Source organism: Leopardus geoffroyi, chromosome B4 (genome assembly GCF_018350155.1).
Source record: "Leopardus geoffroyi isolate Oge1 chromosome B4, O.geoffroyi_Oge1_pat1.0, whole genome shotgun sequence".
NCBI classification, from domain to species: Eukaryota; Metazoa; Chordata; class Mammalia; order Carnivora; family Felidae; genus Leopardus; species Leopardus geoffroyi.
Window position 1 is genome coordinate 21,017,522 of NC_059341.1, and position 21,923 is coordinate 21,039,444.

A 21,923-nucleotide genomic window follows, 5' to 3' on the forward strand; every position below is an offset into this window, starting at 1 on the left:
TACAGCTGAGGAATTTCCCCGGAATCTCACGAGCAGAGGTGTTTGCAGGTGGAAAATGGCAAAGAGAAGTGATGAGCCGTGGAGATCAGAGTGAGAACGTTCTAGCTGTTACAGAGGCAAGAGGAGAAAAGACGATGCATAAAGAGAAAAGGTCGGCGGAATTTCCAGAAACTGGAGAAGATCTGCTGCAGGAGGCAGGTGCCGTGAGTGGGTTGGGCAACTCCTTGGAAACCCAAGACCCAATGTGTAGGATGCCAGGAGCTGGGAGCCGGGAGGCAAGGGCTCTGAGCACCCCATTCATTAGCAAGCAGCAACTCCCCACCTGCAAAGTGGAGCTGGGGTGAGGGGACTCCCTGGGGACCCCAGAGACGGCAAAGGCCTTTCCTGATGTTTCTGGCTGTTTCTAAGACCAAGAAATGCGTCTGCGGCTTCTGAGGGCAGAGGCCCTGCTGGGAGCTCAGAGCTCCCCGGCACCTCCTAGACTTAAAGCTTTAACGTCCTTTTCAAATTTTAACAGACGTCTTCCCCAGACAGGGAACCAAAAACCCAAGGGCAGACTCGGGAGTGTTTCCCCAGTTCTAGAAAGGAGATACTGCCCTGCCGCCTAAGAAGCTTCGTCAGCATCACCTGGGAGCACGTTAGAGACGCAGCATCTCAGGCCACACACCCCAGACCCACGGAGTCAGAATCTGCGTTTGTGTGGGAGGCTCGAGTGTTGCGTCTAGAATCAAAGTCTGAGAAGCAACGATGTGGTCTGCAACTGTTTCTCCTGTGCCAACACTGGTTGTTTTAACGGCCGGCTTTTATGGTGCCTGTTTTCTGGGTTTTCCTCTACCCGTGGCTCACTCTTCGAATGATAACGCCGACACCACTGTCCTTCGTGGGAACGTAAAAAGATATGCTTCAGAGAGGGTCCAAAAAAAGTCCAGCATTCACTCTGAATCCTCCGCTGAGATGTGAGGTACTCGCATAACATCCAGATTCAGCTCAAGTTACTGATTGTTTCCCAATTGCCAAGGATAAAAAGGGATTTGGGGGGGGTTACTTTTATAAATTCTTTCAGTTGATCATTTCAGCCATTTGAAATAAAAAAAGAAGCGCTTTTAAACCCTGAATTACAAAAACTTAGAAGATATTCTTAGGCATTTCTTGATCATTTATACTAACTTGTTCCCTCTCCTGAAACTTCTAAAATTTTACTGACATTGACTCTGAATTTCAGTTAACGCTGAAGGACAGAATACCAAAACTCTCAGTGAATTCAAGCCGGTGGGAAAAAAAGAATCACTCACTTAAAGAGGAAGTAAGACATTCAAGTAGGTTCTTGACCATTTTGTTTCCCCCCTTTTCGAACGCTCTCTGACACGGTCGGGCCAGTCAGCTGATAATCGTCACTTACAAGACCCAAGTTTACTCTAGCCTGACAAAATCTGAAGACGGTGTTGACACCAAAACATCAGGTTATTTTCCCAAATAAAACAAAGAGAAAACCAAATACAGTAAAAGAGACTTGTAAGTGTCTCCTTTGCTAAATAGAAATTTCCCGCTGGTCTGAGAGACGACGCTGAGTAGAAATTAGGGTAGGATTTCGGCCGCATGTCAAGACTAAAAGCGAGACACCAGGACTTGGGAAAAATTCGAACTCCTTGTGGTTTGAATCCTCATAATTCTGCAACAGGACCACACGGTATCAGAAACCAGGCCCCCCAGTGGATCGAAAGAGTTCACGGGGTTCAACACCGGGAGGGAGTAGAACAGTATTTGCCTTAGTCATTTGTTCAGCACGGACCATACACCAACCTGAGCGGGTTGTAAAAATCAATTCGCCTAATTAGCACAAAACCTAAGGAGGTTGGTGCTTGATGAAGGAGATTCTGTGATCCAAATTTTACAGGCAGAGAAGCGGCAGGGAGAGGTTAGGTAACTTGCCCCAGGTCGCGTAGCTGGTCACAGGCAAAAGTGAGCACACATCTATCTCCGCAGTCTGAGGCTTGAACCCTCTCCCACACTGCACGGCCGGGGAGGTAGGCTCGTCAGAAGCTTGATCCCAGGAAAAATTTATTTAAAAAAATTTTTTTTCAACGTTTTTTATTTATTTTCGGGACAGAGAGAGACAGAGCATGAACGGGGGAGGGGCAGAGAGAGAGGGAGACACAGAATCGGAAACGGGCTCCAGGCTCTGAGCCATCAGCCCAGAGCCCGACGCGGGGCTCGAACTCACGGACCGCGAGATCGTGACCTGGCTGAAGTCGGACGCTTAACCGACTGCGCCACCCAGGCGCCCCAGAAAAAATTTATTTAAACATCTAGCAATGTTCCACTTCTCCAGACACTGGCCTGGTCTCTGACCTTCCAGACCAGAGCTGCAGCTCTGGGGAGATTTCATCCAAACGGAAAACAACGAAGGAAAAGAGAAGGGAAAAGAGAAGTCAAAGGGCCATGCCATGAGCACAGCTATCAGCAAGTCCATCCGTTTACTCCACAGGAGACACCCTCTCGGAGAGCCGGTCCCGTCCGTTGACAGGTAATGTGAACAAGTCTCATTGCTTGTCTACTAGCCCAGGTGGTTCAGAAGCACAGCACATTAGAAGGTAAAGGCGGCGAAAAGCAACACGGAATGGAAGAGTTGACAGTTGCCGCTAAAGCAAGAGACAGAAATTTATGACTCCACGTAAATCCCAGAGTTAGTGTAGGCCTACTCAAAGCGGGAAGAAAGGCCTGACGTGCATCTCAAACGCCTCTGAGCGTCACGGAACAGAACCGAGAACCACAACTCCTGGATTGCAGATGACGCGGCCTGTGTCTGATCGCCCGGAGCAGCTACCCAGGGGCACGAACAGGGCTGAGCTCAGCACCACGGAAAGTTACCCACAGCTCATTGGAAGGTGGCCTGTGAGAGGAGCAGGGTGAAGAAGGTTCAAGTTCGGTCTGGAGGAAGCCAGGCCGGCAGAGGGCCGGGGAACCCGTGCAAACTGCCCCCTCCCTGGCACGATCGTGTCGATCGAGTGTAATTATCGTCTGGTCTCAGCAGCCTACGATGATGATTTTCTTTTAAAGTCCTAGGAAATTCTGTGCTGCACGGCTGTTTGCAAGGATGACGTTTATTGTGCCACATGCCCCCTCTGTGGGGTGCTCCTCAAGACAGCGCTGTCTGATCTTAATACCAAGAACAGTTGTGTTCCTCCTGAACAACCGATTCATCTGTACCTTCAGGCACAGCAGCCGTGTAACTGACTCGTTAGGTTTCTCTTTCCGCTTTGGATGCTAGGAAACTGCGGTCTACCGGACCTCGTGCTACCAAGCACGCTGGTCACCACGGCATGACACTTTCGGCTCATCCCAGGCTCTGTTTTGTGCCTTCGCCCTCTCCTTCCCTCTTCTACGTTCCCTTTCTTCCCACTGATTCTATCTTGTATTTCACACTTCCTTGAAGGCCACCTTATATCCTTTCTGGAATTAGGTCAAGAGTAAGACCGTGAACAAATGAATGAATGAATGAATGAATGAATGAATGAATGGAACTCAGGTGGGGACACTGAGGTTCAGAGATCGCCTAAGTAGCCATTTCATAACAAGCTAGGATCTATGTCTCCTGCCTTTCAACGTCACGTCCTTTACATTAATTGTGTTAGCAATGGTGATTCTCAATGATCAAGACGCTTTATATTTAAAAATACTATTTCTAAGAGGAAAGAAAAATCCAGATGTTGGCTACCTGAGACTTTTCTGGATGAAGAACATACTGAGAAAATAACAATTTTCTAGCAGTGGAACGGAAGGAAATCTTGAGCGCTCTGAAAGCCCTGGGAGCACGTCAATCGATTTGTTTTGATCCCTGATGTATTTTATGTAATACTAACACTATGTCAGATCTGCATGTTAGGGTACAGGGACTACCCGGGAGAAAACGTTTCAAACAGTGATTTCTGTAAAGTCAAAAAAATTCTCAGCTCAACGTTGTCATCAAGAAGTTGATGCTTGAATTGTGTGTCACCTTTTACTAGAACAGTATCAGAGTCATGTATCAGAAGAGTATGTTTTCATCAGTCACTTGAGGTATCACTTTGCTTTGAATGTTCTGAGGCAATTTAGAGAAAGAATAAAAAGAATGTCTAAGTATGACATTAAGTTCCAGAGGGGGAACACGAAATAGTAGACAGCTGAAAAGGTGAACAGGTAAAAGCTGCCTCTTACAATCCAATCCATTCAGAAGCGAGTGCCTTAGTGTTTCCCCCCTCGCCTGTACTATGCCGGCATTTTAAAGCGTCCTTCCTATTAGGCAATAGCATAAATGCTCTAGAACAAGTTTCAAAAGGAACAGATGTTATAAAAGATTTTTTAGATAGGAAATGAATTTACAGGCTGACTAATGTTTTTAGAAAACAAATCAGGCACAGTCCCCCGTTTCCTGAAACAGAAAATAGCTCAAAGATGTTGACAGATTTCACTGCGAGCAGAATGCAGTCGATCACATTTGCAAAGATGGGAGGAAACAGCAACTGCGAAGAAATGATCCACGATGGTCAGAACATCGTGCGTGACCATAAAGTAAGGAAGCTGACTTTTATTTTTTTTTATGGATTTAAAAAAATTTTTAATGTTTATTTTTGAGAAAGAGAAAGAGAGAGAGAGTGAGCATGAGCGGGGGAGGGGCAGAGAGAGAGGGAGACAGAATCTGAAGCAGGCTCCAGGCTCTGAGCTGTCAGCACAGGGCCCGACGCGGGGCTCGAACTCACGAACGACGAGATCGTGACCTGAGCTGAAGTCGGACGCTTCACCGACTGAGCCACCCAGGCGTCCCGGAAAATGACTTTTAAACAGACATCTCGGGAGCTCACAAGTCCAAAGGAGCAATGCCATCAACACAGTCACCTTAAGAGGCGGGTACATAATAATGGTTCAGAATTCTTTGGTTAACACAGGCAGGGCCCTCGGCACTTTGACTATTTTCTGTGCAGCCAATCGTTACCTGGAGGTATTCAGGTAAAAAAAAACAAAGCAGGACTCTAAAAGCGTGTGTGTGTGTGTGTGTGTGTGTGTGTGTGCGCGCGCGCGCGCATGGACGTGTTTTAGCGTGTGGTTCAAACACGAGTTCTGAGGAGGACCGCTATGATGTTGTAAGCAATGGTTACATTCACGCCACTGTTGTGTGACTTCATGAGAATGGTTCCCATCGCCATATATTGAGCTCCTAAGGTATGGCAGATGGGGCGCTAAAAGTACCTGATGTACATTCTCCCGTTCAACCCTCAGGACTCCAGAGTTAGGTGCTGTTATTATCTCCACTGTATAAAGAAAGGAAGAAGATGAGGCTCTGAAGTCCAGAAGTCATGTGGTTAGTAGGCGACAGGGCTGGGATTTGAACCCAGGATTGTCTGATACTGGACTGCACGCTCTTATTCCACAGTAAGTGGAAAAGCCTTTTGTATCTCTGGCTGGGCCCTGAGAACAGTTGTTCTACCAGGCACACTTACATTGGAATTTATTGAGATTGAGAGAGGGAGGGAGGGAGGGAGGGAGGGAGACAGAAGGACAGACTGCTGCTCCCAAGGGTACCTTCATTTTATCCTCAGGGGATTATAAAGGGATAACATGAGGGGTGAAAAAGAGGCAGGAGACACAAACACCCACTTTCTCAAACCAAACAATTTTCTCAGAGTGGGGTGGACCTTTCTGGGGCCAGGACAGGAAGAGACCGAGAAAACAGGACAGGATTTGGACATGTAAGTGAATAAGTCCTCGAGAGGTCAACACCTAACTTCTGGCATGGGTGAAACACTTCTGAAATGTTGCCAAATCTTAAACCGAGTGATTTTAAAATCAGAACGGTCATCATCAAAACTATTATGGAGAAGAGTTTCACATGAAGAATGTTTTTTTTTTTTTTTAATTTTTTTTTTCAACGTTTATTTATTTTTGGGACAGAGAGAGACACAGCATGAACGGGGGAGGGGCAGAGAGAGAGGGAGACACAGAATCGGAAACAGGCTCCAGGCTCTGAGCCACCAGCCCAGAGCCCGACGCGGGGCTCGAACTCACGGACCGCGAGATCGTGACCTGGCTGAAGTCGGACGCTTAACCGACTGCGCCACCCAGGCGCCCCTGAAGAATGTTTTATACATAACTAATGATCTTCCTAGTATAAGAATTCCTAAATGTTATCAGTCATCTGGCCACAGTAATGTTAAGAAACCCAGCTAGAGGAGACTTTTATGCCAAATGTGTTCTCATCATTTCCTACCTAGATCTTTGGTCTTGGTCCGAATTCATCGTGACTTTCAGTTCACTTTCTCAAGAGTTCCAAATAAAGAAAAATTACCTGGTGGTATTTCTTCAGGATGTTGTGCATTTCGGCCACATCTTCACTTGTGATGGTCTTGATGATGTATCTCTTGTCATAGGAAGTGTGGAATCGAGCCCCGCTGCGTGCCTGGGAGTCGTTGGGAAGGGGTGCGCTCCTCGTCAAGGAATTCTTCCCGTCGGGATAAGGTTGGAGGGAAGAGGAAAGAGACTGGTTAGAGGCATGGCTTTCTCATCTGCAGATCACGTGCTGTCATCACAAGTCTTCAAACACGGTTACGTTTGGAAGAAATCGGTGTAAGTAGGGTGACATTATATATTCATAGTAACTCAAGCGGGTAGTCTTTCAAATGTAATGCAGACAGCTTGGATCCGAACCGTGCTTCTAGTGTCCTTAAAGTAGGCGAATCCTAGAATTACAATCAAAGTTATTGTGTTCACCTTGTTCTTTAAAAAAAAAACAAAACTTTTTAAAATGTTTATTTATGTTTGAGAAAGAGACGGAGAGAGTGTGAGCGGGGGAGGGGCAGAGAGAGAGGGAGACACAGAATCCGAAGCAGGATCCAAGCACAGAGGCCGGCACGGAGCTTGAACCCACGAACCGCGAGATCGTGACCTGAGCCGAAGTCGGACGCTCAACCGACTGAGCCACCCTGGCGCCCCTCACCTTGTTCTTTTCTGAGTGGGACAGGGCTCGGATTTTCCTCTGAATAAAATTAGGTTCCAGTTGTGAAAACCTTTTTTTTTTTTTTTTTTTTTTTTTTTTTTATATTCCCTGAGTGGTTTCCATATAGGACAGGTATTCTCCTAAACAGCAGGTGCAAAGCATTTCTTTCTCCTAATTCTGGTAACATCTCCATGAAATGGTTACTATTAATATTATCACAGGTTTACAGATGAGGAGACGGGAGAAGAGATGGGTTGATCATTGGGCAAAGGTCACACGGCTAGTAAGGGGAAGGGCTAGGATCCCATCTCCAGGGCTGCTGGCTCAGAACCCAGGTTCTCAACTAGGAAAACTACTCAAAACTGTGTTGTCTGCGGCATGCCTGGGGAGGAGCTGGGGCAGGTGTATTCTAAACTAGCTCCTCCTGGGGCGCCTGGGTGGCACAGTCGGTTAGGCGTCCGACTTCAGCCAGGTCACGATCTCGCGGTCCGTGAGTTCGAGCCCCGCGTCGGGCTCTGGGCTGATGGCTCAGAGCCTGGAGCCTGTTTCTGATTCTGTGTCTCCCTCTCTCTCTGCACCTCCCCCGTTCATGCTCTGTCTCTCTCTGTCCCAAAAATAAATAAACGTTGAAAAAAAAAAAAAATTAAACTAGCTCCTCCTAAGATTCTGACTTGGTCCACCCTCCACCCACCCCCCCCCCCCCCCCCTTCAGCCATTTTTGAGAACAACTTAGCTCCTGGAGAGTGGATGAGGAGTTGGAGCACCAGTTCATTCCAGTATCTGGGTCACACTAATGGCACTCTAGCTACATAAGCCCACCCTAATGTCTCCCCTCTTCTCATTTGTGACTCTCCTGTTTGAATCTCCTGTTTTCTTTCTTTTTTTTTTCAGATTAAAAAAAAATGTTTACGGGCACCTGGGTGGCTCAGTCAGTTAAGCATCTGACTTTGGCTCAGGTCATGATCTCATGGTCTGTGGGTTGGAGCCCCGCGTCGGGCTCTGTGCTGACAGCTCAGAGCCTGGAGCCCGTTTTGGATTCTGTGTCTCCCTCTCTCTCTCTCAAAAATAAATAAAACACTAAAAAAAAATTTTTTTTAATATTTTTTTATTATTAAAAAAAATTTTTTTAATGTTTTTATTTATTTGTGTGAGAGACAGAGTGCAGGCAGGGGAGAAGCAGAGGGAGAGGGAGACACAGAATCCGAAGCAGGCTCCAGGCTCTGATCTGTCAGCACAGAGTCCGACGTGGGGCTTGAACCCACAAACCGTGAGATCATGACCTGAGCCGAAGTCGGACGCTTAACCGACTGAGCCACCCAGGCCCCCGATGTTAATTTATATTTGAGAGAGACAGAGAAAGTGTGTGGGAGCACACCAACAAGGGAGAGGCAAAGAGAGAAGGAGGCAGAAGATCTGACTGAGCCACCCAGGCACCCCCATCTCCTGTTTTCTTGACCTCCCCCACTTCCCCCACTTTCTCACACTGGTCACTCAGCCGACTAGGATAACCTGTAGCATCTGAGAAGTCTGGTCCCCACCCCTGCTACCTGTGCTCCTCGGTGTTGCCCTTCCTGCCCTGCCTGGCCCCACTCGGCTGCATCTGAGGGAATCAAAGGCAAAGACCCTTTCCCCCTCCAACTTCCTCTCTACCAGTGGGCACTCCAAAGCCCCAGTGAATGTCTCGTTAAGGGACAGACGTCTTTAGAGAGGCAAGGGATATCACTGCATCACGGATTTTCAAGGGGAGAGTTCCTCTGTGTCTGGTATATTCCAGTCTCCTTATCCTTTCCTTCCTTTCTAGATGAAATCCAGCAAGGTTTGGCCACATGAAGCAGAATTAAATTGCGGGGGCAGAGTAAGACCTCCTGAAGGTCCGCCTCGGGCTGAGGGAGGGTCTCCCAGACTGGGCGCTGATGCCACGGCAGCGCACCGTGCTGTCCTGTGCGTCTCGCTTGCGATGTGGCGGCCACACCTGTCAAGTGCAAAGCCAATGCTGCCGATTAACTGAATTTGCTTTCCTCAGCCTATTAGAAACTGGAGAGAGGGGGGAAAAAAATCGATGCAACTTGCGATGACTTTACATAGCAGGATTTGGCCGTGTTAAGTCATTCTTAAGACCACTGAAATTCATCAGACCGAGAAGGATGGAAATAATTTTCAGGATGAAAATGGCCATATTGATAAAGAGTTTAATTCTCAATCACGTTTTTCTTTCTCCCCTCAAAAAAAAAAATCTCCTTAGTAGAATAAAAAGGAAGAAAATCAGAGTGAATTCCCCCTTTAGGGGTTTTAAATGCTAGAAAAAAAAAAAAAAAAGCAGTCATTGCTACTGGCTAATGGTCTCACATTTTCCTCCCACACGTTAACCTGCAGAAAATTATTCCAAATAACTCCTTTCAGGAAGGGGGTGGGGTATATAGTAAAGGGCACCTGTGTTCTGCAAAGGACAGAATTAAGGCAGCATATTTACAGATCGCTTTCCTAGGTGTCACAGAGACCACTGGGAAGACAATACAATTGAAAGCTGCACACTAAGTGCTTCTCAAACTTTAAGGAGCAACCAAAACACCTGGGATCCTGTTAAAATGCAGGTTCTGACCCAGCAGGCGTGGGGTGGGGCATCTGAAGCAGATGTGGCTGCTCACTGCAGGTCTGTCGCCTGTGGGACAATCAAGGGTCCACCGAACGGTGGCTATGACGTGTTTTGTGTGTTCTTAGTGCGTAAAATCATTACACACTTACCTGCATGAACACCTTTCCCGTTATATTCTGTGCAACTCTGCTTTGATTAAAATGGGAGGCTTTACGGTGAGGAAGAAGAATTGACTGCATCCACTGTATTAATTCATTAAAGGAATGTTTCGTTATGATATGTACAAGGCAGCGTCTGAATTTCCAAAGGGCTGGAAATGATTCATCCAATGAGCAGTAACTGCTTAGCTCAGACGCTACCTCCTTGCAAATTCTTTGTCTTCCCCGTCAGTTTCAAATATATTGACAAGCATTTATTATAGACTCTGTATGAGCATACTGCCCACGTCCTAATCCTGGTCATAATACTTTACAAATTCTAATCTTAATTCTGCTTCAACTCACTTTTTCAATAATCACGTGAGTGGTCCCAACCTACAGTGCCTACTTCCACTATGTGTAAGGATTTTTTTTTAAGGCTCTTCAGTTTCAAATAATCAGTGAAGTTAGGAATAGATACTTGTCACAGTTAAGAATGTACCTTTTATAATCACTATGAATGTAAAAAGACAGGGAATCAAGTTCACCGAAAGACCTAGACAAGCAGAAAATCAGAAGAGAAAACACAATTTATACAAAATGCACGATCCTTGGAATGACTCAAGCACTTGGGAAAATCCAACTCATTAGTTCGTATTTTATTTTCACAACATTCCTCCGAGATAGGAAAGGTCAGGTGCATTTTCCCACTTGAAGATAACCAAACTGTGGAGTACAACGGAGTCAAGTAATAATGCCTAAGCCTCCTGCCGGAGGCTTCCTCTGAGGAAGCCAGAAAGGGCAATTTTTGAAAAGACTTTTGACATTACTTAACATCATCATCATCGACTTTCTGTGGTCTTTGAAATAAGGTAGGAGAGAGAGAGAGAGAGAGAGAGAGAGAGAGAGAGAGAGAGAGTGTGTGTGTGTGTATGTGCGTGTGTGTGTGTGTGTATAAAGGCAGTACTGTGTAATGGTAGGGAGCCGGGCTGGAACCCAGTACATGTTCTGTCACTCCTCAACCCTTGGATGTCATTTAGCCTCTCTGAGCCTCAGTTTCTGTGTTTGTGAACTGATGGAGAATAAAGCAGGGGAGAGGGGGAGCTGAATGAGATGTCTACCTCAGACCTTTCATAACTCTAAGAACGTCTTTACCCGAAGGCACGACGTGCCGCTCCAGGAACCGGAGATTCACCTCGGAGGGTGAGTCTGTGTGTTTCCCAACAGAAGTCCAGTCAGAAAAGTACGCCCACACAGCAGGGGCATGATGATGGTTTAAGACGTCTGGGCCATGATTCAACAGGGGGTGGCAATCGTTCTTAGGGGAGCATGAACCTGACGCTTCGCTGATTGCAGATGGGCTCAGGACAATTTCAGCAAGGCCGAGAAAAGGGGCTGAGGGGAGCAGGTCAGGGCTGCGGGCCGACAGGACTCGCTGAGCGGCCTCGGTACAGTCTGCTACCTAGCAAAGCCGAATATTGAAATTTTTCAGTGCGCTCTGCTCTGTCCCAAAGGAAAAACGGACTGTAGAATCACACAGGATGCTTGGTGAGTTTGCGAGGTCAAGAGGAGGAAGGCCCGAGAGAAGCAGAGCTTGGGATGGCCTTCAGGAGCCCCCAGAGGGGCCCTCTGTAAGTAATTCTCTTAATCCAGGAGCACGACAGTTGGAAACAACCTTGGAGATGATTCCAAACCATCCCATTACAGGCAAGAAAACAGAAGCCCAGAGTGGAAATGACTTGCCTGCCTCAGTGCTTTAACACCTCGGTGGGATGAGGTACGTGGGGGGGCCCTGCAGGGGCAGTCGGCCACCATCCCTCCCGGGCTGGAGAGTCTGGGGCGCATCAACAACGGGACTGTTGACACGGATTCTTCCGTGGTGACAAATGCCTTCTAATCACAACTTAAGAGCACGGGCGAACTGGCCCAAAACCAAAAGTGTCTTCAGGTTTGCGGTTTCGCCAAGGAAAGGTAAATCCTCGGTAACAGCTTCGACGCGAATGCAGCCCAGAGTCCTCAATTCGCACTTTTATTAACGTGTATTTATGTATCCTGACTCATCCTAGGGCTGTTCGTTCCTGGACTTGGGGGAGGAGGGGTAGGAGTAGGAGCCGTCTTCTCTCCAGGCAAGAGCGGAAAGTGATGGATGTTTGTGGAACAGGTTTTGGGGACAGGGAAAGCATGTGTGGCTGAGTCCCGGGCTTGGAGTCAGACAATCCAATGGCACAGAGGGGGCTGGGAGATGCCTAAGCACTCAGTATTTCTGCCGGGCCCGTCCATGCACTGGGGTGGCAGCACCAATCCTGAGATTTCTTCACATTTCTGACCAGGTGGCGTAGTTCATTGTGCCTGTTTCTTTTTTTTTTTATAATTTTTCTTTTTTCAACGTTTATTTATTTTTGGGACAGAGAGAGACAGAGCATGAATGGGGGAGGGGCAGAGAGAGAGGGAGACGCAGAATCGGAAACAGGCTCCAGGCTCCGAGCCATCAGCCCAGAGCCTGACGCGGGGCTCGAACTCACGGACCGCGAGATCGTGACCTGGCTGAAGTCGGACGCTTAACCGACCAAGCCACCCAGGCGCCCCCCATTGTGCCTGTTTCAATTAGTCCACACGTTCTGGGAATTGCTGGGGGTTCTCATTCTCTTTGGGCGACTGGCTCCTATCTTTACAGACTGCCCCATCCTCTGTCTTTCCCTGCTGAAAGCAATAAGGGTTTTCTTGGCAAAGAATGCCAAGGCTGAAAGAAGTCATCCTTTCCTCCGGGAGTGCTAAACTCTGGCTCATTCTCATTCTCACTCTCTACCTCAACTGGTAAGGAAAGAAAGAAACGGAAAAAGAAGTTAAGGCAAACTCTGCCATCTAGGACAAGACCTGCACGGAAGAAAGAAGGTCTAGCTGATGGCACCACTTAAAAAAAAAAAAAAAATCTTTCTAAGGGCGCCTGAGTGGCTCAGTCGGTTAAGCGTCCGACTCTCGGTTTCAGCTCACGTCATGATCTGGTGATTTCGGGCTCTGTGCCGACGGCGCAGAGCCTGCTTGGGATTCTCTCTCTCTGCCCCTTCCTCGCTCATGCCGTCTCTCTCTCTCTCAAAATAAGTACATAAACTTAAAAAAAAAAAAATTCTTTCTCATCTGGACCACCTGATTTAAAGACCAAGTCTGAGATGAAAGTCTGATCTAACCAAAGGCCTACAAAGCACCATTTATAGGGCTGGTTCAGAGACCTTCAAGGTAATTCCTATTTCCAAAATAAAAAATTTACTGTCAGGAATGTTCACCCTGACCTACCTGTCCATGTGTATGAGAAAGCTGCCTAGAGTGTGGAGCTCTATTCTCATTAGAGAACAGATTCCCTGTCAAGGACAAAGCTTAGAGAGTTATATATTCTGAAATAAGGTGTGCTTAAAAAATTCAAAATCTGGGATTCTGAACCTCTCAGTTCAAAAGTGTGAACATGCAAAACAAAGTGCCCTGGGGATATTTGGGGTCAAAGTCACAACACAATATAAAGGCAATCCAGGGCACTGAGTGTGTGAAATGTCCATCCCATTACATATTCCCAAGTCTAGAAGCCATCGGAAGAGAACGCATTATCACCAACCTACTAAGTACACACTCATCAGAAGATTCTGAACGTCGAGACCATCTCTCTGTGTTTACTTTATTCATACGTCTATCTAGTTTCCTCATATTTCCTCAGGCTCACATTAACATAAGCAGAGGCCTGATGTTTCAAGTTCCAAACAGTGCTGATGAGGAAACTAGGAGACGGTATAACATGGAATTGGACATGGGAACTTTAGAAATCAAGACTATGAATCTGGTCAAGTTATTTAAGCTCTTTGTGCCTCAGTGTCCACATGTGTAGAAAGGTATAATGATGAGGATAATGATAATACCAATCCAAAGTTCGCCTGGGGGGTTAAATTAGAGAATGTAAACTTTTTATAATAGTGCCTGGAATACAGTAGTACTCAGTAAACAGTAGCTATTATTATAAATAGTAAATTTCAACTTGGAAGCTACTTAGAGGGGCAGACTGATATTGACAGATGATTCTGCAGGTTAGGAAGTTAAGAATGAAGGATTTATAGAGGTGCCTGGGTGGCTCAGTCGGTTAGGCGTCTGACTTCAGCTCAGGTCAAGATCTCACGGTTCATGAGTTTGAGCCCCGCGTCGGACTCTGTGCTGACAGCTCAGAGCCTGGAGCCTGCTTAGGATTCTGTGTCTCCCTCTCTCTACCCCTTGCCCACTCAAGCTCTGTCTCTCTCTCTCAAAAATAAATAAACGTTAAAAAAAAAAAAAAAATGAAGGACTCATAATAAGTTCTTCTAATTTGCTCTTGATTCCTCCTGGCCCCGCCCTGGCCAAGCCTCTAGTTTGTACGCAGTGAAAATTGAGAGCCACACGCTCTCCATTCACCTTTGCAGGTTATTTCCTACAGCCCTCCATAACAACCACTTATATTTTTATAAAAGAACTTAAAACATTTTATAAAGAACTTTCAAGTTGAAAATTCCCAACCCGCAAGGTCTTTCTCCTGTCCTTGGCCCCCGCTTACCTCCACCAAAGGGGAAGGGGGCGGGACAAGTCTCTAAAGAAATAGAAAGGGTGGGGGGAGGCAGCCGGGGGGCAGTGGGTGCCTCCTTCTTGAGGAGGAGGAAGGGAGGAAAGTAGGCTGGCTGAAGATGCCCATGAATCTGCAGGAATAGCGGGGGGGGGGGGGGGGGGGGGGGGGGGGGGGGGGAGGGGATGGACTCAGGGTAGCCCAATGTGCAGGCCTCCGTTGCCTCTGTTACCTCGAGGGAGAAACAAGAATAATGAAGGGTGAGCAGGTGCCGGCTAAAGATGAGGGCTTGAGGAGAGGAATGGAGGTTTGGAAAAGTAACCTTGGAACTGATCGTCCGGGAAGTCACCTGTGTAATAGGCTGGCTTCCCATGAAACCACAATCCCATTCAATGCGGGGCCTTAAAAGACTCACTTTAATATTCAAAATATGAATGAACAGACCTTGATACAGTGTCACTGCCCATAAGGTCTCAGCATGTATGACAGAAATAGAGCAAGTCAGAAGTTAAGGGCAACGAGCCCGCCCAACTCCCCTCCCCCGCCCCTCACTCTGTTACCTGATTATCTGCAAAGAAAGTTGGACTTCATGTCTCTAGGTTTCCTTCTCCTCTCCTAATCGCTATTCAGTAATAGTTACTGCTGTTAGCTTGTAGAGACGTAGGAACGGATAATGATTTGCTATCAGTTTAGGGTGAAATCTAATCATAAATGTAAAACTAACTGCTGTGTTCATTGGCTACCCCTTTCTTCTATACATGTGTTAGCTTCATATTATAAACTATGTAACGTTTTAAATTCACTTGTTCTAAATGGAAATGCCGTTATCACAACGCCCGGCCCTCAAGAAAAAGGCAACTAAAATCAGTGGTGGAAGGAAAAAACAAAATCATATACTGAATATAAACGAATCTTTTTTTTTTTTTTTCAACGTTTATTTATTTTTGGGACAGAGAGAGACAGAGCACGAACGGGGGAGGGGCAGAGAGAGAGGGAGACACAGAATCGGAAACAGGCTCCAGGCTCCGAGCCATCAGCCCAGAGCCCGACGCGGGGCTCGAACTCACGGACCGCGAGATCGTGACCTGGCTGAAGTCGGACGCTTAACCGACTGCGCCACCCAGGCGCCCCTATAAACGAATCTTAAACCGCGAACATTCTTCTGTCTTAATGGCGTTACTGAGCTGTAACTCACATACCACACAATTCACCTACTGCAAGTTCAATGGTTTTTTTTTTAGTATATATACAGAGTTAACCATCCCCGCAATGAATTCTGGAACATTTTCATCACCTCAACAGGAAACCTGGACCCATTAGCAGTCACTCCCATTCTGACCCGCTCTAGGAAACCACAAATCGACTGTCTTCTAGATTTGCCTGTTCCGGACATTTCATAGAAACGCTCCTACGGGACAGAGGCGTGTGTGACAGAACCGAACTTTCTTCTTGCAAGTCCCTGACGTGACCGACGGTGCTGGCTGTAGCCCCTGGGCCGTCTCTGGGCGAGTGGAGGGACATTACGGGCGCCCTGTCCTCGGTCCAGTGCAGGGGATACATGACAGCCAGCAGATGTTGCGTCGTAGGGTACTTCTGGGCTTGCTGGGGAGTCGGGGGAGAAAATGGACTCTGACAAAAACTGAAATTCTGGGGCAAAGCTATTGGAGGTAGGGCGGGTAGCAATCTGACAACTGAGTCCGGTTTTGCTTGCCTATCTTGCCAGTTGGTAAGTGAACTTTTTTTCAGCACCTCCATCTTCCACAGCCACATATATTACGGATCGTACAACACCCTGTCCCCAAACCTCAAGAGCTGTGTTTGAAGCTCCAATATACCATGTCAGCCCTCGGCAGGGAATAGAGGAAGATCATGAGAGATACGGCTCCCTCTTCAGCGGCCTTCGTGCGCTTCTGAATGGAAATTCGTCGTCATTTCCCTTCAGAAAGGGATTAATGGTGCCATCCTTCCTCCCCACTCCTCTACAGTCTACACTGAAGAGGTTTGTTTCCTCAGTGGGAGGTCCGGGGCTGGGGGCGGGGGGGTGCCCAGGAAAGTGGAGGAAATGTAAAGGTCAATTTGATTAGCTCATTCTTAGCGGCCATCTTCTAATGTCTCTCATGAAAATGTCATGATTTAGCAACCATTACGGTCCCCCGTGCATTTTTTTTTTTTAATACCCAAGCATTTTGAACACTTAATTCTCCTCGTCTTAGGCATTTTTGGTTGGTTTCTTCCCCCCCCCCCCCATTTTGATATGGTTTGCATTTCTGTTAAAACTCACGGATGGAGAGTTGTTTTCTTTCTTTTTTTTTTTAGTCCACAGAGAGGCCGCTTAAAATCAAGCCTGTCATGCTCCAAGGTATAGAGGCCACCATCTCACAAAGAGAACATGTCAATATTGTATATAAGAGCCTCGGCGGCTGTCATCTACTCGAGATGACTTAATAACACGTTCAGAGAGTTGACAGCTGGCAGGGCCTCAGCAAACATCGCATCCTTCTCCCTCATTTCACAGATGAGAAAACGGAGACTCACCGGGAGTCGGCGACTGGACGTAGCCACAGCCAACAGTCACTGAAGATCCAAAACTCAAACCAGCGCCCTTGCTCCCAGGAAACGCTCTTTTTTCCTAACCCACGCTACCTGTTTCGTGGACTTGAAACCTGGAAGCCGATCGCTCCCTGCGGACAACTCAGGATTAGGATTACATGCCTCGAATCACAAGGCGGGGGGAGCCAGGAGCAACCGCCCAAGGAGGCTGCTTTCCGGGTTTGCATCTGACAGATCTGAGAACGCACAGATGGTCCTCTGACCTCGTCACAGGGGGAAAGACCAACACGCTCACCTGAACATCAGCACCAAGGATTTATTAAATGCCCACTGTGTTCAAAGTCGTGTGTTAAGCTCTTTGGGAATTTCAAAGAAAGTCTGAGCTGTGGTCCCAGGCGCAGAGTGGCTGTCATTAAAAAGGGGAGCAAGACACATTGCAATTTAACACTGATCAATAATGAAACGGCGGAGAAAAGAACACACAAATGAATGGTGATGGCCAGCAGAGAAAGCAGCAGAGACGCGGGAACTTCACAGAGCGCCATGAGACCTCCTTCAAAAATCTCAGTGGCTTAAGCATCTGACTTTGGCTCAGGTCATGAGCTCACGCGTGGATCGTGAGTTCGAGCCCCACATCGGGCTCTGCGCTGACGGTGTGGAACCTGCCCGGGATTCTCTCTCCCCACCTCTCTCTCTGCCCCTCTCCCCTACTTGCATACTCTCTTTCTCTCTCTCTCTTTGTTAAAAAAACAAAACAAAACCCTCGGGTTGGTAACTGACCGAGATCAAAATACCCCAGACCTGTGTCTAAGGATCGTAATAAGCAAACACAACATCTAACCCGGACAGGAGCTCCCTGACAAGATGACTGCCCGCTCCTGGTTGGAAATCACGGGTCATCACCCTAAGTGGGTTCAGGGTGAGGAACACAGGCAAACAGGAAGCCTGAGTTCTCAGGTGGGGACAGTCACTGGTTCAATTCATAAGAAAGAACAGAGAAAGCACAAGAAAAAAAAAAAAAAAATCTGATGATGTTGGTGGGTTGTGAGGGAGTTTTCCCCAAAAGTCTGTCAGGAGATTGTCCGATCCTTCGGTTTTCAGCCCCGGGAGGAGCTTCTGTCCGATACGCACTGTGGGGCCCAACGGAGGCTCAGCCGTGAGGCCCGCGGGTGTGAGAAGCTGTGAACAAGCTGGCCCAAGAGACAACAGTCTCAATGGGAAAAGGAAGAGCTGATATGGTTCAAGGAGCAAATCCCAGGTGGTGACAGCGTAGGTAGGTTTGTCGAGAGACAAGCACCCACATGCCAATCCCTCCCAGGCCCGGGCCTCAGCTCCCGACCCTGACCCTGACCCCGAGCACCCCCCAGGCTGCCCCACTGCATGACGACCTGCCCCTCCCCCGTGACTCGCACCCCGGCTCTCCCAGCCCCTCAGGCTCCGCCACCCCCAACTCCTGTCACGTGTGTCTCAAAACTGCTCTCTGCCTCACCCTGTCACTCCCAAGTGCCCTGGTTGATGCCTCTTCACTTTGCTGGGACATTGCACAGGCTCCGGGTTTTGTTACCTCCTCTGTCTGCATTCTGCGCGTGACCACCCTCGGTCATCTTTAGACAATCCACACGTCCTCCCATCACTCCCCTGTGCAAAATCCACACGGCTGCTCCGGGGCTGACGAATCTGGCTGAAGCTTGCAGTCCGGCTCCCCGTCCTTATCTCCGCAGTCCCGCCACCACCCAGGGGCTGAGCATTTGCTGGGCTCTCGGCCGCCATGCTCTGGCCCAGAAGGCTCGCTTACCTTGGTCTCCCCCCAGCCCTCCCTCCCTTTCTGCCTCACGTATTTCCTACGGGCCTGCCCGAGGCCCGGCCGCGGCTATGTTCTGGGCCTGCACCCTGGTGGGCACGCTGGACTCGGTCCCTGCCCTCAGTCTAAGTGACACTTGGGAAATCTACGTGAAGACAGGCGCTGTCTTCTGCAGATGTTTTGTTTTCCACAGCTCCGCACACCCTGAAGGTCTTTCTTCACACCGTAAAAACGTTATTTTGAAACCCGAAAGGACAACATCAGAAGTTTCAGACGTGAGCTTTTAGAATCAGTTGTTTTAAAATTAGAATTCTCTGTTACAAATACAAAGGAGAAGGTGCATCAGATGCAAATAATGAGGGATTCTAATTCAGGAGACGCGGCAGGGGAAGAGAAAGCCCGGTGATTATCCTGCACAAAGAACAAGAGGGCCTCAGTTTCAATTACGTGCTGTGTCGGGGCTTAACTGCCTCATCCCCGTCCTGCGCAACGTTTTGGTCTCTGGCGGGCAGTCCTCTCCCGCAGCTCAGAAACTTTAAGCGAAGCCTCCCTTTCACTTCCCAGGCCTGTTGTGAAACATTCTGGTCCTCGGAGAGGCTGGAAAGAGGGACGCAGCTTTTCTTGGAGAAGAGTAAAAAAAAGATGTCTGGGTTTCTGTAAATCTCATTAGCATCAAATACAGGATCTGGCGTGGAACAGTTTAAAAGCAAGCGAACAACAGACACAAACAATGGGGCGCCTGGGTGACTCAGCGGGTTCAGCATCCCACTTCGGCTCAGGTCATGATCTCGCAGTTCATGGGTTCGAGCCCCGTGTCGGGCTCGGTGCGGACAGCTCAGAGCCTGGAGCCTGCTTCGGATTCTGTGTCTTCCTCTCTCTCTGCCCCTCTGCCTGTGTTTGTTTTCTCTCTCTCTCAAAAATAAATAAAGTTAAAAAAAAAAAAAAAGAACAGCTGTCTCTAGTTTTAAAAAACAAACAAAAAGGAATCCCCTTGCTCTGTCTTCCCTTCTGCATCGCCTCTAATGTCTTGCACAGAGCCTGACAGGCAATAGATACAAATAAACACACACTGAGTAGTAAACGTGTGTGAAATCATCCACCTAAAGGGGAGCAGAGTCTCGAGTGGCCTGGTGTCACCTCAGGGCCAGTGACAGTGGAAGCCTCCATGGGGGCATCCGTCTTCAAAGATGCCTTATATCTTAAAAGCATGGTAACGGGGACTCACTTTGGCCCAACAACGAATGATCGGAAGAATATAATCCAACACTGAGCGCTTTACAAACCAATGAAGTAATTTGAAAACACACGTATACACTGGAGAAAGTTCTGAACCTGGACACACACACACACACACACACACCTACACAGAGGTTTCTACATACACGTGTGTGTTAAGTGATACTGTTGTTAATGAAGAATATTCTAGAACTATTGCTTATGAGAAAAAAAAGTTTCATTCTTAAAAGACATTCAAGAAACCAAAACCAGGGGAAAGATACAATTGTTGATAGCAGGATTGCTTTTCAATTCTTCTCAAGAAGTTTAAATTTGCTGCTAGAGGTCAATTAGGTAGCCTAATTACTATGTTCTAATTTGATCAGATTCAGCAATACTGACTTTTTCCAGGTGCAGCAAAAAGGCATTCACACACACAAGGCAGGTGGACACCATTCACCCATTTGACTTAACGCGAAGGTCCAAGTACTAAATGAACCAGGCAGGGGGCTCCAGATCACTACGCGGATGCAAAGCCGCTTGTCCAACAGGCAAACACTTCAGAAAAACAAACACATCGAGGAAAAGCAAAGCAGTGTGGGGCCTGGTCCCCTCTAGCCATCCCGTGCCGTCAAAAGACGATCAGACCCCAGGTCACTGATCTCACTTTTCAAATCAGACCGAGAGAGAGTATTTAACTCGGTACTGCAGATGTCAACTGATACGCGTTCCCTGTTCTGTCCGCGAGAGACGCAATGTCTGGGCGGTGGTGAGTTGATGTGCCGGGCAGCTGGGACAATGGCCCGGCTAGTCCTGGCCTGTTCCCACTGCTGGGCATTCCTGGCCCTGCCCAGGTCCGTGGCACCTCCACCTTCACCCCGGCAATGCCCGGAGGCCCTCAAGGTATGAACTCAGAGCCAGAGCTGGCACAACTTCCTCCTTTTTTCCAAACCGAGTAACCAACAGAGTGGGTGGGGCCCCACATCCACAATCTCATCTTCAGGTTAAACTGCAGGGCCTGCCCCTCCTGAAACTTTTTTTAAGAGGTAGAGACTTTGGGAAAGCGACGTGGGACTGGAGGGGAAAACCAGCACGTAGCTCTGGTTCGCTAAAGCTACTTTGAACACCCACCTTCTTTTCTCTTTTTAATAGAAATACAGTTGCCAAAGAGAAAGCAGCAATTTAAATGCCAAAAGTACCGGGCGTAGCTGAGGAAAGGAGTGGTGTTCAAATGATTAATTATACTCACGCTGGCTCTCCTCTGTTCTGATTTCTCCTGCTAAGAGCTTAAGAGATTTGCCAGTTAGTTCCACGAATCCTCCTCCGGTTGCCTCATTTGCCTTTAAAGTTTGTCCTCAGCAATTTGCACTTACTTAAATATCAAGTTTACACGGTTTTGTTTTGGGGGGCGGAGGGGAAGGTGAAGGAAAACGGGCTCATGTCTTGGTATTTTTGCAACGAAACTAGTCATTTTAGGACATTTTAAAAACTACTTTCATCTACAGTTCAGATTTCAGGCTGTAAAGGCTCCATTTTTGATCTCACTGAGCAGCGCTGATTATGGGAAGAAATATAAGGACTTCATCTTGGTAACAAATTGAGGGACCTAACAAGATCCGGGAGCAGAGGCCCTCAAAGGCCGGTTTCTGTGAAATGCCAGTGTAGTTGTTTTATTTTAAAAAAAAGAAAGGGGGGGGGGCGGCGCCTGGGTGGCCCAGTCAGAGTGTCTGACTTCGGCTCAGGTCACAATCTCACAGTTCTTGAGTTCGAGCCCCATGTCGGGCTCTGTGCTCACAGCTCAGAGCCTGGAGCCTGCTTCGGATTCTGTGTCCTCCTCTCTCTCTCTCTCTGCCCCTCCCTCTCTCATACTCTGTCTCTCTCTCTCTCAAAAATAAACAAACGTTAGAAAAAACAAAAAAAGGAGACATGAGACTCGGGTAGAGGAGAGTTTCTTAGGACGTCAGTTGTCAGCTACTCATTCCTTTAAACCACTCAGTTTATTTCCATATGGCCTTCTCAAATGTATTAGCAGTTCTTAAATAATGTAGGATCATTCCTTTTCATTTCGTACAAACCTTTTTTACTGTTCC

The 21,923-nt window shown here is 47.7% G+C and overlaps 1 protein-coding gene across 2 annotated transcripts in view; it reads right to left on the reverse strand.

Annotated features, from left to right (window-relative positions):
- PIP4K2A (phosphatidylinositol-5-phosphate 4-kinase type 2 alpha) overlaps positions 1–21,923 on the reverse strand; it is a 193,872-nt gene that overhangs the window by 46,982 nt on the left and 124,967 nt on the right. Inside the window, exon 4 of one of the 2 annotated variants that reach the window (XM_045465202.1) lies at positions 6,320–6,472. The exons of the other annotated variant lie outside the window; for it this stretch is intronic. Coding sequence (XP_045321158.1) covers positions 6,320–6,472 — 153 coding nt within the window. The remainder of the gene's footprint in view (positions 1–6,319; positions 6,473–21,923) is intronic. 2 annotated transcript variants of the gene reach the window in all.